This window comes from Malus sylvestris, chromosome 10 (assembly GCF_916048215.2).
Source record: "Malus sylvestris chromosome 10, drMalSylv7.2, whole genome shotgun sequence".
Lineage (NCBI taxonomy): Eukaryota > Viridiplantae > Streptophyta > Magnoliopsida > Rosales > Rosaceae > Malus > Malus sylvestris.
The window spans coordinates 7,513,484-7,529,993 of record NC_062269.1 but is presented as its reverse complement, the minus strand read 5'-3'; the positions used below and the strand labels follow the sequence as shown (position 1 = coordinate 7,529,993).

At 39.3% G+C, this 16,510-nt stretch overlaps 1 protein-coding gene across 2 annotated transcripts in view; it reads right to left on the bottom strand.

Annotated features, from left to right (window-relative positions):
* LOC126584928 (auxin-induced protein 15A-like) overlaps positions 1–9,295 on the bottom strand; it is a 61,004-nt gene extending 51,709 nt beyond the window's left edge. For both annotated transcript variants that reach the window (XM_050249301.1, XM_050249302.1), the window contains exons 1-2: positions 8,808–9,295; positions 8,605–8,770 (exon numbers count right to left, since the gene is read on the bottom strand). In XM_050249301.1, coding sequence (XP_050105258.1) covers positions 8,900–9,175 — 276 coding nt within the window. In that variant the 5' untranslated portion in view covers positions 9,176–9,295 and the 3' untranslated portion in view covers positions 8,605–8,770; positions 8,808–8,899. The remainder of the gene's footprint in view (positions 1–8,604; positions 8,771–8,807) is intronic.
* Between the last annotated feature and the right edge of the window lie 7,215 nt (positions 9,296–16,510).

The window sequence follows — 16,510 nt, the reverse complement described above, 5'->3', positions numbered from 1 at the left end:
ACAAGCGTAACAGAACACAAGCCGATACATCCATTACTTTGTCAACAGCAAAAGTATCCCATAATCAGGGTCGAACGTACTCTAAATTTGATGGACTTGTTTTGACCCTCAAATTCTTGAGTCGGCCTTATACTCTGGAAGAAACCAGAAAACCCTCCAACCCAATTCAAGAATAAGCTTGTGGAAAGTTACTTCTTCAAAAGCAAAAGTATCTCATATCATCTCTTCTCCATTTGCTTCTCCTTATCCTTGTTGCTGTTTACGACACAAGGAGAATGAGGACAATCAACCGGAAGCCGAAGTCAAACCTCCAATCCAGGTTGCATGCTTGGAAGTCTGATTGCTTACCTTGTCTGTTACCTTATTCGGCCAATCTCCTAGCTCGGCGACTTGGGGGACTCCTACTATAGGGTTTGTATCGCACTTGACCAAGCCTGAAACTATAAGTAAGCTTCAAGTGAAATTGATACATTACCTTGTCCATCTTTATCAGTTAAAGATACCACCCCTGGATGGAGGAAAAGTGCTTCCAGAGAAGATGTCACATCTACATATGAGACAGATAAGGCAAGTGAAAATGATGCCACATTTCGATACTTAGAAGTTTCGTGATTACTCAATGGCTTGGATCTTGCAAGTCCCCAACCGAGGAGCTTCCCTCACTCAGAAACTTAGAGGAGCACTGTTTGTACCATACTTGACCAATCCCGAAACTACTGAGCACCAGTCAACGTTATACCGTTAATGATCCAGAAGAGTTTCCCTCCAACCAAGAGGCCAATCACAGAGCGACACGTGTCAACATCACAAGCCAATCACAACATGACACGTGTCAATGTCAAAATGAAACTAGAAACTCTCTTCTATAAATAGAGATCATTCTCTCACAATATTTCCTCATTTGTACTAAATCATTCACTAGTACTCACAAAAGGAGAGCTTGAACCTGTGTACTTGTGTAAACCCTTCATAATTAATGAGAACTTCTCTACTCTGTGGACGTAGCCAATCTGGGTGAACCACGTACATCCAATCTGGGTGAACCACGTACATCTTGCGTTTGCTTCCCTGTCTTTATCCATTTAAATACTTATCCACACTAGTGACCGGAGCAATCTAGCGAAGGTCACAAACTTAACACTTTCTGTTGTACCAAAGTCCTCGCTGATTTTATGCATCAACAAACTGTATCTTTGAATGATGTACATAAAAGTTGCAGTAATTTTTTAGTAAATGATCACTGCATTTTTGTAAGGGAAATAATATTTGCTGTGAAAATAACAGCTCCATTTTACAATATTTAGAATTGTGCTATACCATGTTAATGTTGAAAATCTTACATCGGGATTTACAATTTATAATTACACGGTTTCATTCCTAATTATACCGAAGAGTTTAGGAGCTCACTACATTAGCTAGCCAACTTAGCTAAGCCTTACTATATGGAGGTTATTACTTGGCAAAGATTGTATGGATACAAAGTACTAAATCAATAGTGCAGCATATAAAGTCCTAGGATAACAAATCTCTCCTTTTATGTTCGATCTATCATGGTTGAGGCATCATGCCCCGATCTTGAGATACACCCAGAATTGACGAGTGATAGAAAGACATAAGAAGAAATACATAAGAGTTCACTAGAACCCAAACATAAGATATATAAGATAACCAGCAGAATAAAAAGTAATAATACGTTATAGTTCTCAGTAGGAATATCCAAGGCCTTTGAAGAAACTTGGAATTTCTTAGCATGAACAGTGCCCAAAAACCATATACCCGTAGTTTAAAATTTCTTATTGAAAAGATTAAGCAACAAGGCAAAATTTCAGCTGACTTCTTAAAATGAGAGAAGGCTTTGACATTTTCTTTTGAGCCTGACCATAAAATATATAGATAAATGGATATATGCCATAAACCATCTATTATCTGAAACGACTAATTGGTGATCATTGAGGCACCACGATGGTACCATGAGAGAGATTAGCTCATGGAAAATCACATGAACTTGTCTCCAAGTTATAAGCACCGATGCCATCCGATCAGATTAAAATTTGCATAATTGAATCCTTTTGGAAGAATAGATACATAACTATAAAATCAGGGACATGCTGAAAACAAGCATTTTTTAGCAGGTTGCTAGTTCAACATACTGTATATGTGTTGTGCCTTGGCTTGTTCGTCAGTGCGGAAACGAGATTTAAATTACAACCTCACCAAATCAAACTCAGTTGAACAGGATAAAATACAAGAAATAAAGACACCAAGAAATTTACGAGGTTCGGCAAAAATCCTGCCTACGTTCGAGAGATATTGCTCTTCACTATGAGAATAACAGTACAAGTACACATTTCTTGCAATGCTCCCACAGTCAAATGGCAAACCCACTTTTGCTTTTACTTTTCAGCACATGTCTGCAACTTTCATGTTGCCCACACCATGTGATATTTCCACCAAAAGCAAACACAGGTCACTTCATTGTTGCTAGCTCAAAATATGAGCCAATCACAACAATTTCAACCTTGGCGAATATACAGTGCAAAAGTCCTTGCACCCATCACCAAAGCCCATTGGCCTTACGTACCAGCATACACACCCTGAATCAACCTCTTTGGTTCTGTTCTGATTCAGTCACTGCCAATGCATGTGCAGCTGCTGCAAGCTAAAAATCACCATTTAGCTTCAGATAGGATCTCGACACACCCTCCAACAGGTTTTCTTCTTCTTCATTGTCTGCAACCTGGAAATTTGTCAGTCGCCCGTTTCCAGCAACAACCCATTGAGCCAGACAAAATTCTCACACTTCCTCCTACCTCAGGACCATCTCATCACCTGTGAATCCCGTAGCTCCACCTGTTGCAAAACCCCTGCAACACTTGAGACAATACATCACTAGGAGAAGTGTTGCTTCAAGTACCTAGAAGGCATACTCGAAGCCTTATGCCACAAACTTGTTACAACCCGGCCTTACATTGTAGCACTGTGGACCCTTGCCTCCATAACCGGATCTGAACTTGTTGTCTCTCTCAGATCATCTTTCCAATTTTCTTCCACGATTCCAACCTTGAATAACTTAAGCAGTCTCGTGCCCACCATCATCTATGGTCTCCTTTATGTATCATTCTAACCAAAGAAGCTTGCACCTGCTCCAAACTTACTGTATCTTTCCATGGAGTAAAGTATCACAAGGTTCTCAAACTAATCTGAAAGTGAGGTAAGAAGAAAGAGGCCTTTGTCTTCTTCCTTAACATCAACTTTCGCAGTTGATCTAAACATCCCTGAACTCGGCTTCCATTTCTTCAGGTTTCCATTACTCTCATTTACCAAGAGTAAAACCGCCTATCCCATTAAACTGCTTAACTGAAAATTCCATGGTGAACAACAAATCTGGACCTCAAACGAACCAAACGCCCAACGATGCTCTGATACCAATTGTTGTGCCTTGGCCCGTTCGTTAGTGCAGAAACGAGATTCAGATTACAACCTCACCAAATCACACTCAGTTGAACAGAATAAAGTACAAGAAATAAAGACACCGAGAAATTTACGAGGTTCGGCAAAAATCCTGCCTACGTCCCCGGAGGGATATTGCTCTTCACTATGAGAATAACAGTACAAGTACACATTTGTTAAATCAACATAACTTAATTCTGAATCCCTTGCACACCCACTCATAGAATTTTCCCAAGAGCCTCACTATAACCCAAGAGTTCTTTCACTAGAATACCTTTCACTCTAGCTCTCTTGATTTTCTCTCAACCCATGTTCAACCTTTCCCATGGGAGAGCCTAATGCTCTCTCCACCTTGGATGTTTTTCTGATGCAAACCTTTTCCCTCGGCAAGCCCACCTAATGCAAACATTTCCTTGCGTTAAATAAAGGCTAAGCCATCATCACATTTCTTGCAATGCTCCCAAAGTCAAAAGGCAAACCCATTTTTGCTTTTACTTTGCAGCACTTGTCTGCAACTTTCTTGCAGCCCACACCATGTGATATTTCCACCGAAAGAAAACACAGGTCACTTCATTGTTGCCAGCTCAAAATATAGGCCAATCACAACAATCTCCACCTTGGCGAATATACAGTGCAAAAGTTCTTGCACCCATCACCAAAGCCCATTAGCCTTACGTACCAGCATACACACCCTGAATCAAGCTCTTTGGTGCTATTCTGATTCAGTCACTACCAATGCATGTGCAGCTGCTGCAAGCTAAAAATCACCATTTAGCTTCAGACAGGATCTCGACACACCCTCATCTCCTTCAACAGGTTTTCCTCCTCTTCATTGTCTGCAACCTGGAAACTCAACAGCGCGCCCATTTCCAGCAACAACCCATCGAGCCAGACAAAATTCCCACACTTCCTCCTACCTCAGGACCATCTCATCACCTGTGAATCTCATAGCTCCACCTGCTGCAAAACCCCTACAACACTTGAGACTATACATCACCAGGAGAAGTGTTGCTTCTAGTACCTAGAGGGCATACTCGAAGCCTTATGCCACAAACTTGCTACAACCCGGCCTTGCACCGTAGCACTGTAGACCCTTGCCTCCGGAACCAGATTTGAACCTGTTGTCTCTCTTAGATCCTCTTTCCAATTTTCTTCCACGATTCCAACCTTGAATAGCTTAAGCAGTCTCGTGCCCACCATCATCCATGGTCATTTTTGTGTATCATTCCATACCAAAGAAGCTTGCACCTGCTCTAAACTTACTGTATCTTTCCATGCAGTAAAGTTTCACAAGGTTCTCGTACGAATCTGAAAGTGAGGTAAGAAGAAAGAGGCATTTGTCTTCTTCCTCAGCATCAACTTTCGCAGTTGATCTAAACATCCTTGAACACAACTTCCATTTCTTCAGGCTTCCATTACTCTCCTTTACCAAGAGTAAAACCGCCTATCCCATTAAACTGCTTAACTGAAAATTCCATGGTGAACAACAAATCTGGACCTCAAACGAACCAAACGCCCAACGATGCTCTGATACCAATTGTTGTGCCTTGGCCCGTTCGTTAGTGCAGAAACGAGATTCAGATTACAACCTCACCAAATCACACTCAGTTGAACAGAATAAAGTACAAGAAATAAAGACACCGAGAAATTTACGAGGTTTGGCAAAAATCCTGTCTACGTCCCCGGAGAGATATTGCTCTTCACTATAAGAATAACAGTACAAGTACACATGAGTTAAATTAGTATAACCCAATCCCGAATCCCTTGCACACCCACTCATAGAATTTTCCCATGAGCCTCACTCTACTCCAAGAGTTCTTTCACTAGAATACCTTTCACTCTAGCTCTCTTGATTTTCTCTCAACCCATGTTCAACCTTTCCCATGGGAGAGAATAATGCTCTCTCCACCTTGGATGCTTTTCTGATGCAAACCTTCTCCCTTGGCAAGCCCACCTCATGCAAACATTTCCTTGCATTAAATAAAGGCCAAGCCATCATCACATTTCTTGAATTGCTCCCAAAGTCAAAAGGCGAACCCACTTTTGCTTTTACTTTGCAGCACTTGTCTTCAACTTTCATGCAGCCCACACCATGTGATATTTCCACTAAAAGCAAACATAGGTCACTTCATTGTTGCCAGCTCAAAATATGAGCCAATCACAACAATATGTGGGCCCAATACAAATTGATTTGTGGTTGAACAACCATATCATAGCAACAAGTTTCCATACCCAAAAGGATAAAACGATGGATGTGTCGGGGAAAAATCTCTACTACTTGGCGTGAGGGGCCGTGTGGGTATTCTCCAGGCAATTGAGTGGCAATAGATATTAGCATTTCAAAGTTCACATGGCTCTGTCTTCCAATTCTTCAGAAGCCTTGGTAGTGATTGAGGCTCCACATATTTTCCCTGTCATGTGATTCCACTGTCCATGAGAGATTTAACACAAGTGAGTACTGAATTAGCTAGCCAAAGACCTATAGCTCCCATAAAGATAAATCTTTTAATGCGTACAGATTCCACTGTCAACACACAAAATCAAGTTGGAACATTCGTATGTACAGGTACCATTTATTCGAGTAATCAGATCAAATTTGGGGAAGGTAAGAGTTGTAGTTCTTGAGACGGGAAAAAATTAAGTAGCTAGGCTGATCTCTTGCAGTAAAGAACCTGCTTGAGACTATATCTTTGCTTTGCTAATATCTGTATAGTTGAAACGTTTTGACCAGGCTAGTAAGTAATATAATCATATCAAGATTTGTATATCTTAGAGCCTAGCATGGTTAAAAACTTTGGCGCATGTCTTTGGGGATTTGCCTGAATAGGTTTCTAATGTCAACCAAACCAAAATTTCTATGAGATAGAATGCATTAAAATGTTCGCATTGATATTTTTGTGAGAATTTAAGCATGGACTAGTGCTATTTAATTTGGAGCATATTGAATACACACATTGGTATTTTCATGGTAATTTCAGCAGGGATTAGTGCTATTCTGGGTGCATCCAATGCTTGTTATATTTAAAATTGTTGGAAATTTAAATAGTTTGAGTAGACATTTCATTGTCCCACATTGGCCATTCCCAAAAGATTTTATCACTTTATAAGGCTTTGTCCTTTATGGAAAGTGATTGGAATAATAGGCCTGGAGACTAAAATTGGGCCCACCCTTGGGGCTGGGCTTTGGGGTGTATTAATTAATTAGTAATTAATTATAAATAATATATAATTAATATATAATTAATTATCAAAAGATGGGCCTTGGGAGGCTTCAGTGATGCCAATTGGATTTCTGACACTACAGAATCCAAGTCGACAAATGGATATGTTTTTACCTTGGGAGGTGCAGCAATATCATGGAAATCCTCTAAACAAAAATTTATAGCTCGGTCCACCATGGAGTCCGAGTTTATAGCTTTAGACTTGACTGGAGAAGAAGCCGAGTGGCTCAAAAATTTTCTGGAGGATATTCCAATGTGGTCAAAGCCGGTAACGGCTATATGTATACATTGTGATAGTATGGCCGCACAATCAAGGGCCAAAAGTCATGTATACAACGGGAAGTTACGTCACATCAGGCGTCTTTATAGCTCGGTCCACCATGGAGTCCGAGTTTATAGCTTTAAACTTAACTGGAGAAGAAGTCGAGTGGCTCAAAAATTTTCTGGAGGATATTCCAATGTGGTCAAAGCCGGTAACGGCTATATGTATACATTGTGATAGTATGGCCGCACAATCAAGGGCCAAAAGTCATGTATACAACGGGAAGTTACGTCACATCAGGCGTCGACATAATACTCTTAAGAAGTTGCTCTCCAATGGAATAATATCCATTGATTATGTGAAGTCAAAGGAAAATATAGCTGATCCTTTGACAAAAGGCCTACCAAGAGAGCAAATATTATTTACATCGAGGGGAATGGGTCTCAAGCCAATTCAATGAATCAAACTCGGCGGAAACCTAACCTAGCTGATTGGAGATCCCATGGTCTAGGTTCAATAGGCAAACTGGTTGAGTTTGATTCAAAAGTTGAACACACAAACCCATTCTTATGATAAAATGTGTGTTGTCTGTTGACGTTTGAGGGGTTATGTTTTATACATTTAATGACATTAATATCTTGTTATCAAGAGGAATATGACAGACTATTCTTAATTAATGTCACATATATAGGAGTAAATAGGGCCACATTTATGAGAATTGACATGGCTAAATTCTCTAAAGCTCCTACGAAATCCGGGATCTGTTCAGGGCCGAAATGAACACAACCGAATGAATTGACGTGTGGCAGACATGATATGTGTGTAGCATATTGTCTTGGTTTACTACTGCAGTGAACAGTTCAAGATCTTCTACATCCACTGCGTCACCAAGTAAACCCGATATGTTTTCACTAGGGTAAGTTCAAGTCCAAAAGATACTTCACCCGATGCATATCATGCCTATTCTCTCTCAGTTTTAGGCAGTCTAGTCATCCATTTGCATTTACATTTGCATTCAAATGTGGGGTGATTGTTGGAGTTTAAATGAAATTTCAACTCAAATGTGGGGTATTGTTGGAAATTTAAATAGTTTGAGTAGACATTTCATTGTCCCACATTGGCCATTCCCAAAAGATTTTATCACTTTATAAGACTTTGTCCTTTATAGAAAGTGATTGGAGTAATAGGCCTGGAGACTAAAATTGGGCTCACCCTTGGGGCTGGGCTTTGGGGTGCATTAATTAATTAGGAATTAATTATAAATAATATATAATTAATATATAATTAATTATCAAAAGATGGGCCTTGGGATTTAGTAGACAGAAAATAATCAACTTCATCTTCTACAGTCCTAAACCTTCTTACTGAGAGAACCACACTAAATTCGCCAGAAGTTAAATTTTCCGGTGCTGGAATTTAAACTTGATCGTTGAATCCTGGTGAAGCAGACGTCCGTAGAACTACAAGCACAGAGTAGGGACAAAATTTCTGTTTCAAGGACATTGCGGTACGCAAGCTCGATCTTCAAGTTGTTTGTTTTTATAATTCGTATTCTAGTTTATATTCTGTTAATTCCTATTGCATTTATTATTTATTAGCATATATAAATTATCACAGATTGTTGACATACATCCAACAAAAATTTTATCCGTACAATATTCCATTCATAACTATTCAGGACAACTATGTACATTCTGTTGACAATAACTATTCTTGAAAATTTGTGTCAGTGAGTTTATGTCAGCTAGGCTGGCCATTTTCCTCTCAGCTCATAAGCGGTTTGACGTTGATGTCCTCTTCCATCATGATGATTCATTGGATGATCAATTAATTGAACCTCCTTCAAGTGAGCCAGAAAGCTCAATTAATTGAACCTCCTTCAAGTGAGCCAGAAAGCAATTGAAATTGCCAAGCGCTTTTACAGCTGTTGGTGTCAAAATGGTGTCGACGTATATGTAGCTAGCCTCTACTTATACACCAAAGCTGAGGTGAGACCAAGGAAGGTGTCTTCACTGCAGGGGATTGTGATACCACCCATTGGATGATCATATCCAAATTCATCTTCAGATAGACTTAACAGATCTTGGAATGAAGGTTGGTTCAAGTAGGACACCGGAATAATAAACCGCTTCTTCTGGCTCTCCCCAACGTAGATGGCAAGATAGCCTTTTGGAACATCCAATGACTTTGAAGAAACTTGACTTTTCTTGGCAAGTAAAACACCAGGCAATCGGAAACCCATGGTTTTAAAATTTCTCTGTAAAAAGGAACTATAAAGAGTTCAAATGAATTTCGGTACAGAAAGAGCTTTGATAAGATATGCTTGGGAGTAGAAGACTTGTGTTGGTTTGCTTATGAACCGTGGATGATGTATGCATATATAGCCAAAGCGGTATGCTGCAAGCCATCAGTTACCTAAAATGATTGGTGATGAAGCACTGGGATGGACCCAAGTGAGAGAGAGAGTTTGCTCATAGAAAATCACATGGACTTGTCTACAGGTTATCAACAACATTTCACGAGTCAATGACTGAACGAAAGCAACCCAATGTCCTACCTCTCTTAATTGAAGGCCTATAAAAAATCAGAGACATGCTTGAGACAAGAATTTTTCCCGTGGTGCTATTTCAACAGTTTTAGCATATAAAATGTGAGGTCTACAAAATAATCTGTACAAGTTGGAGAGAGTGGTCTGGAGGCAATTGAATGCGGATTGAAGTGACCCAGCTGCTCAAGCATTTAAATGTTCACAGGGCTATGATTTCCCATTTTTCAAGGACATCATTTACGGAAAAAAATACAATTGGTGAAGGACTGTCGCGGAGCCAAGTGATAGTCATTTTCTCATGGAAAATCACATGGACTTGTCTTTCCAATTAATCAAGAAAAATGTATGAGCAGAAATGAAGAATCACAATACCCAACAGCTACATCTCTTAATAACTGCACAAACTGAAAACGTATTGAAACTAAAATAAAACACAATGTCCTACTCATGTTCGGAAGGTATGCTGGCAAGATCAGTCGTAATCCTAACAATCAACATAATGTTATAAGAAAGTTTGAGTGAGTGGTCTGCAGGAAATTGAATGGGATTGAAAATAATAATAATTCTAAAGACAGTAGCATTTGCAAGTTCACATGCCTCTGTCTTCAAATTCGTCAACTTTTCTCTGAGTGGTAATCATTGAGGGACCATGATGGTACCATGAGAGAGATTAGTTCATGGAAAATCACATGAACTTGTCTCAAAATTACAACCACTGATGCCATCAGATTAATGTTTGCATAATTGAATCCTTTTGGAAGAATAGATACATGACTAGTATAAAATCAGAAACATGCAGAAAACAGGCATTTTCTTGCAGGTTGCTAGTTCAACATACTATATATGTGGACCCAATACAAATTGATTTGTTGTTGAAGTACTATATCATAGCAACTATATGTGTTGGCGAGAAGAAAGGGGGAGAGAAAAAAATCTCAGCGTTGTTGAGAAGTTTTGCGCAAGGTAATTTGTGTGTTGATTTGAAGAGCCTTTCTCTGATGCAGAGCATCTTGTATTTATAACATTCATATTTTCTACTTAACACGACCTGATAATTTCGTCGAGTCCAACTGAAAATCAAACTCCCTCAAGCTAATATACGTCATCACCACCATATTTTGGATAAACCAATCCTTTGCTAATAATTATCACAACCTGAATTGGTGTTTGTAAAGCATCATATTCAAAATTCCTGATGCAAACCATGTGCAACAAAACTCTCGTTAATTTCAAATCCTCCATGCTGCTTAGCAGCCAAATCCTCCACGTGTATGTAAATCATATATGCCGCAAGCACTTGCAATTTAATTTCAATGCTAACTCTTAAAAGCCTTATCACATCTCATTAATCAAATAAAAGAGAACTAGCATGCATAATTTCATCCAAATTTTGACACGCCCTAACCCTAATATCCCCAAATATGAGGGTAGGTACGTGTTGGCCGACACCCAAGGATGATGAAGCCATTTTAAACATGCATACAAATACAGAATATGCAATTAAAGTGAATATGTCATTCCAAGAACATGTTTAGAGCATACAACTACTAGAGTCATATAGAAGAATCACTAAGAAAAGATACAAACAAGGAAATGATACTTGAAAAGACTCGAGGATACCTATGCTGTAGAGTCTTGACGTTGGGATCATGTGCCTCGATCCTAACTCCTGAGGAGGCGCAAAAACCAAAAAGAGTGAGTGGACCGAAGTTTATAATAGTATTATTAATAATAGGAAAACCATTTTCTTTATGAACATACTAACCCCCTATTTTGAAAACACATATGTAATACTATATAGTAGATTTTCTAAAAACCCTAGCATGCCATGAAAAACAGTTGTAAAACATGTATGTAAAACTAGTGTTCAAAAATGGGAATATCGTTGCCCGAAGGAAAATATGTAAAACCTCTGTAAATCACATCAGTGGTATACTCAACTAGGGGTATCATAATCGCCCGAAGGCAGTACCTGTCCATCACTCGAAGGTGAAGCTGAATAACATGTCCATCACCCGAAGGTGAAGCTGTATAAAATAGCATACATCTGTATCGACACTAGCTATGGCTAGTGAAGCTGCCTAACACTACTCTCGGCAGTGAAGCTGGGGGTATATCATATATCATATCTCAGTCCTCCTCATCAATTATGTCCTACGGCCATAGACATCTATACCCATAGTGTGCGGATGTGCCATATGATAACCTAACAGGTAAGTACCAAAAACATATCTCAAAACTCATATCAAACCCAAAGCTCACTAGCTCAAAGTCTCATCTCATAAATCCAAGATAAATCGTATTCATGAAATCCATAAATAATTCATGTTCGTAAAACCGTAATATAAATCGTATTAAAAAACCATAGAAATCCATATATGCAAATCCAATAATTCAGTACCTTTAATAAAACGTAATTTTGATAAATCAAACTATTTCGTAAACCATAATTATAAAAGTCCATAAAGCATATATTAAATCATATTCAAATCATGAAACATGAAATGCATGCTAGGCTAATCTTTTATAAAAACATATAAGATAAGAAGGGTTCCACTCAGAGATATTTTATCGCCCGACAGCCGCTCGAACTAGCGTGAACGAGGTCACTTCCACCAATACACCTAAATGCACATATAGAGGTCATTTAGTAAAACTCTACAAAAACGGTCAAATTTGGGAAAATGGACATCGAATTTGGATTCAGGACGTCGAAATTAGCCTAGGAGGGGTCTCGGTCGAAACCCGAAAAGTCAACCCAAAGTCAACAATCAACGCTAATAAAAAAGTCAAGGGTCGGTCTGGGTCAATGATCTGAGGAGGTTTACAGAGTTTTAGGTTGAACTGAGATAGGGTTATTGGACCGGGTAGTGGGTTTTGGCCTAGCATTTGGATCACATGCGTCAAGGGCTGGGCCTAATCATTTAACTGGGCCCAGATATTGGGTTGGGTTGGTTTTGGGTTATGGGTTAATCGTTAGTGGATTGGGCTGGTATTAAATTGGATTTGGGCCTGGTTAATTGGGCCAGATATTGGATTGGGTTCAAGGATTAGGCCTGGGCTTGGGCTAGATTACATGGCCCAAAGGTTTTGGGTTAGCTCAGGGTTATGGGTTAGGTTTGACCTGATTAAACTCACGGGTCGTCAAACCCAACGAAAGAGAAAGCTAGATTTCGGGCAGGAATTTTCTGAGCTCCGACCGAGCTCAAAACTCATCATGCAATCCATTATATAAATTGAAGCCTGAAAAATAAGGAATTGAAATATACCTATCTCGTGACCTGAGGTGGCCAAAATTGGCCGAAAAACAGCCTGCAAATGTTCGGGTTCGTCGGAAAACTGGAAAGAAGTCCCCACTTCGTCTCTGTGATGTTCCACCAACCAAACCACAACTCCACGATCAATAGTAACTACGAGGATGAAAAGGAAAAAGGTTAAGTAAGTCCCAAAGCTTACTAAGTTCATGGTCGTTAAGGGTTGGAGTTCACCGGAGACGGCGAGATATTTCTGTTTTTCTTATGCAGCTTGCACAGATATGGATGAAGAGAGAAGGGAGATAAGGGAGAAATAAGGGTCGGAGGTGGCTATGTTGGTGATCCTTCGGGTGTGCAGGTGTCGCCATTGTTGTTGCATAGGTAAGGCATGGGAGAGGGGTGATGGAATGGCAGAGATATGAGGTAGAGAAGAGAGGGAGAAAAAGGTAGATGAGAGGAGAGACGGGAGCTCAGAGAGAAGGGTTTGAGGGTCCACGGGAAGAGAAGGGAGAGAAGAGAGGGAAAATAACGAGAGAGATAATTCTAAAGAGAGAAAGAGAACTAGGGGACGAAGAAGGGGACAGTCCCAGAAATGGGGAGGGAAGATGCCGCGTGTCACCACGCCAATGGTCCATGATGGAGAAATATCTCCAATTGTAAAATTATTAATATACCCTTATCAATCCGAGTCCCGAAAATTCTTCGTTTTAACTCCAATTTAAATTTCGCTTGTGCCGATGCGTTCGTTACGACGAGTACTACAAGTATATGCTAAAGGAACAGATCTTACATGACACGACAAGGCAATCAAACAAAGTCAACGCATTTGCCTCAAAGGCATTTTTATAATTTCATATTTTAAAATTATAAAAACCATAATTTTTTGGGACGGGTCGCTACAAATTTTGCTCCACCTGCTGACCACCTATTTCAATCCTTTATCCAAAAGATAATAACAAATAATGAATAACAGCAAGTTGGCATGCTTGATCTTAGGCCTGGTTAGGTGACCTTGGCATCACAAAAGTGATTGCATTTGAACACCTTCTCTAGATAAATAACATATCAAGATAATCCCAATTATTCGGGAGATAATTATTATGATTATGATAATCATAACAATAATTGGAAGTCATCTTGATATTTTACTCATGTGAAAATCTAAAACTTTGTTTATTCAACGGTCTCGATTGCTAGGACCAATGATGTAAAGTCGGGTCCAAACAGACATCATGTGCGAAATTGGTTCAATTTCACTCATATGTGCGCTCTTGTAAATCACTTTAGATTTTAATTGAGCGTAATGCTAGGGAGGCCAAATTTTCAAACCAAATTTGCAAACTAAATGATGTGTCACCAATAGGAAATAAGCACATTAATCAACAGAAGTAATAATCAAATCTTCAACGTCCACATCATTTGGTTTACAAAATTTGGAGAATTCTCCTAGCATTACCCTTTAATTTATTCACATTTTTCCACATCATTACACTTTATGTTTCATCACATGTGTCAGCCAGCACAGCTCAATTCGGTGTCCAGGTGAAAGTGTGTCCTGGTTAGTAAGTAGCATTAGTGATATTGCTCGGTCAGTACAAAATAATAAGTGAAAATGAACGAGAGAAGAAATACAATATATTATCAGTTATCTTTGCAGAACAAGTAACAAGTACAAAAGATTTTAATAAATATTCTTGAGATGTTTCAACTTTATATGACATGCTTGGCTTTGTGTCATTTAAATTATGTCTGCCGAGCTATAGCCATTTTGATCATCAGCTCTCAAGTGATTGGGAATTGTAGCCCATGAAGTTATCAAAAGCCTCTTCCAACAAAAGATCTTGGAAGATGAGATATTTGCATCCAAAAATTTATCCGAGTTAGCAAGTCGTTGTTATACATCTGCAGCAACTGGTGTAAAACTATGCTGTAAATATATGTCTGCAGCCCACTGCATATACACTGAAGTAGAGGTAAGATCAAGGAAGGTACCTTCCACATGTCAACCCCACGTACCTACCAACCCCCACCATCACCATCACGTCTCCCACCACCACAACGTACCATATTCAAATTTCATTGTTTTATAGAATAATTAAACAAAAATATTCATAAATTTTTAGAAAATAAAATTACGTGTTGTAAACTTTCCTAGTTTAAGTGTGATTGTGTAAATCCTAGATTTGATTTGATTCTAGTTATCCTTTCCTATTACAACTTGTATTCCTTGAGGATGAAGGAATTTCTTCTCTCCTTTTTACTACTATAAATAAAGGCACTATGTAGGAGGGATAACACACACATTCTTCTACAATTCTACAAACACATCTCTCTCAATCTCTTCTCCTTGTCGCCGGCCCTCTTACCTTTGTCAGATAAAATAGGCTACAACACGTTATCAACACGCTCCTACCACTGCGCTTAGGAATTTGACAAGGAGATTTTCTGCATCAAACCAGTTCATCTATATCATCACGCAATTAAGTTCTTTCAAAACAACGGTTTTTATCTTTATATTTTTGCAGCCCTGATAGCATGAACATGCACCATAATGCATGACCTAACTTATATTTTTCAAATTTTAGATTCTACATAAATCGTGTATGCATTATATTCATAATTGTTGAATTATGTGAATTTGATATTTGCCATGAATTGCATCAAAATATGTACATGCATTAAAATTATTGAATTGAATATGCATCAAATTGAATTATATATGAATTGAATTGAAAAAAAAAATTGCAATTGGGAAACCTAGGGTTCTTCGAACCCCCGACCTTGCACCGTGCAAGGAGCCAGTAACAGACTAGCAGCCTGTGACGGCCTGGCAATCCAAGCCCAATATCGAAACCCAGGCTGCAAGCCTGAACCGAAAACGGTACATTTGAAGAACCTTGTTCCGCCCAACAACCTAAAGCCCAGGTCCTTCCCATCGATTTTTCCAACGAAACACAACCGGCAGTCGTGTAAATTGGACAAAACCCATCGTTTTCGCCAATAATTTCTCAAAATTCTAGAAGAATTTCATGGGTTTTTCATTCGAATTCAGTTGAATTCCTTCGGTTCCCCCTCCCCCGACTTGAGATTTCATCTCCGTCAAAAAATAATTAGTTCTCCAATGAATCATAATCATGCACCGACCATGGAAATCTCACCTGAAGTGACACCATCGACTAAATCCGGCAGATCCCCACACACAGCGTCGTTCAGGTGGCCTAGAAATCACACCTGAACCCTAACGGGCCTCGATTTCCTCTCGGTCCATTCACACAGCATCGATGTTGGGCCTTACCTGTGCCGCTAGTTTTTCTGTTAGGCTTTGGTGATGATCTGACCCATAAATGCAGTCGAGCCCTCTAGGCTCCTAACGTCTCCCTGCATTGCATCATAGGCAAGTCGTGCCCTTTACGAGCCTTCTTTTTATTTTTTTTGGGCTTACACATTCAACCTAATTACCTTGTGATGCAAGGGCTTGTATGCTTGCTTGACCCAAGACTAAACCCAACCCATTCTTGGGCCTAGGATGCACGACACCCATTTTATTAAGCCACCCATTGGCTTAGGCCTTCTTTTGGGCCCCAAGTTTATTTGCCTAATTATTTTAGGCCTAATGGGTTTTATATTTTTCACCCACACTTTAAATTTGGCCCGAAGTCCAAAAAATTAACTCAATTATGGTTATAGACTTGAAGTTCTATTTGCATATATTCTTGTTTCATATTTTTGTGTATATATTTGTGTTTGCCTGCAGGAACATATGAACCTGAAGTTC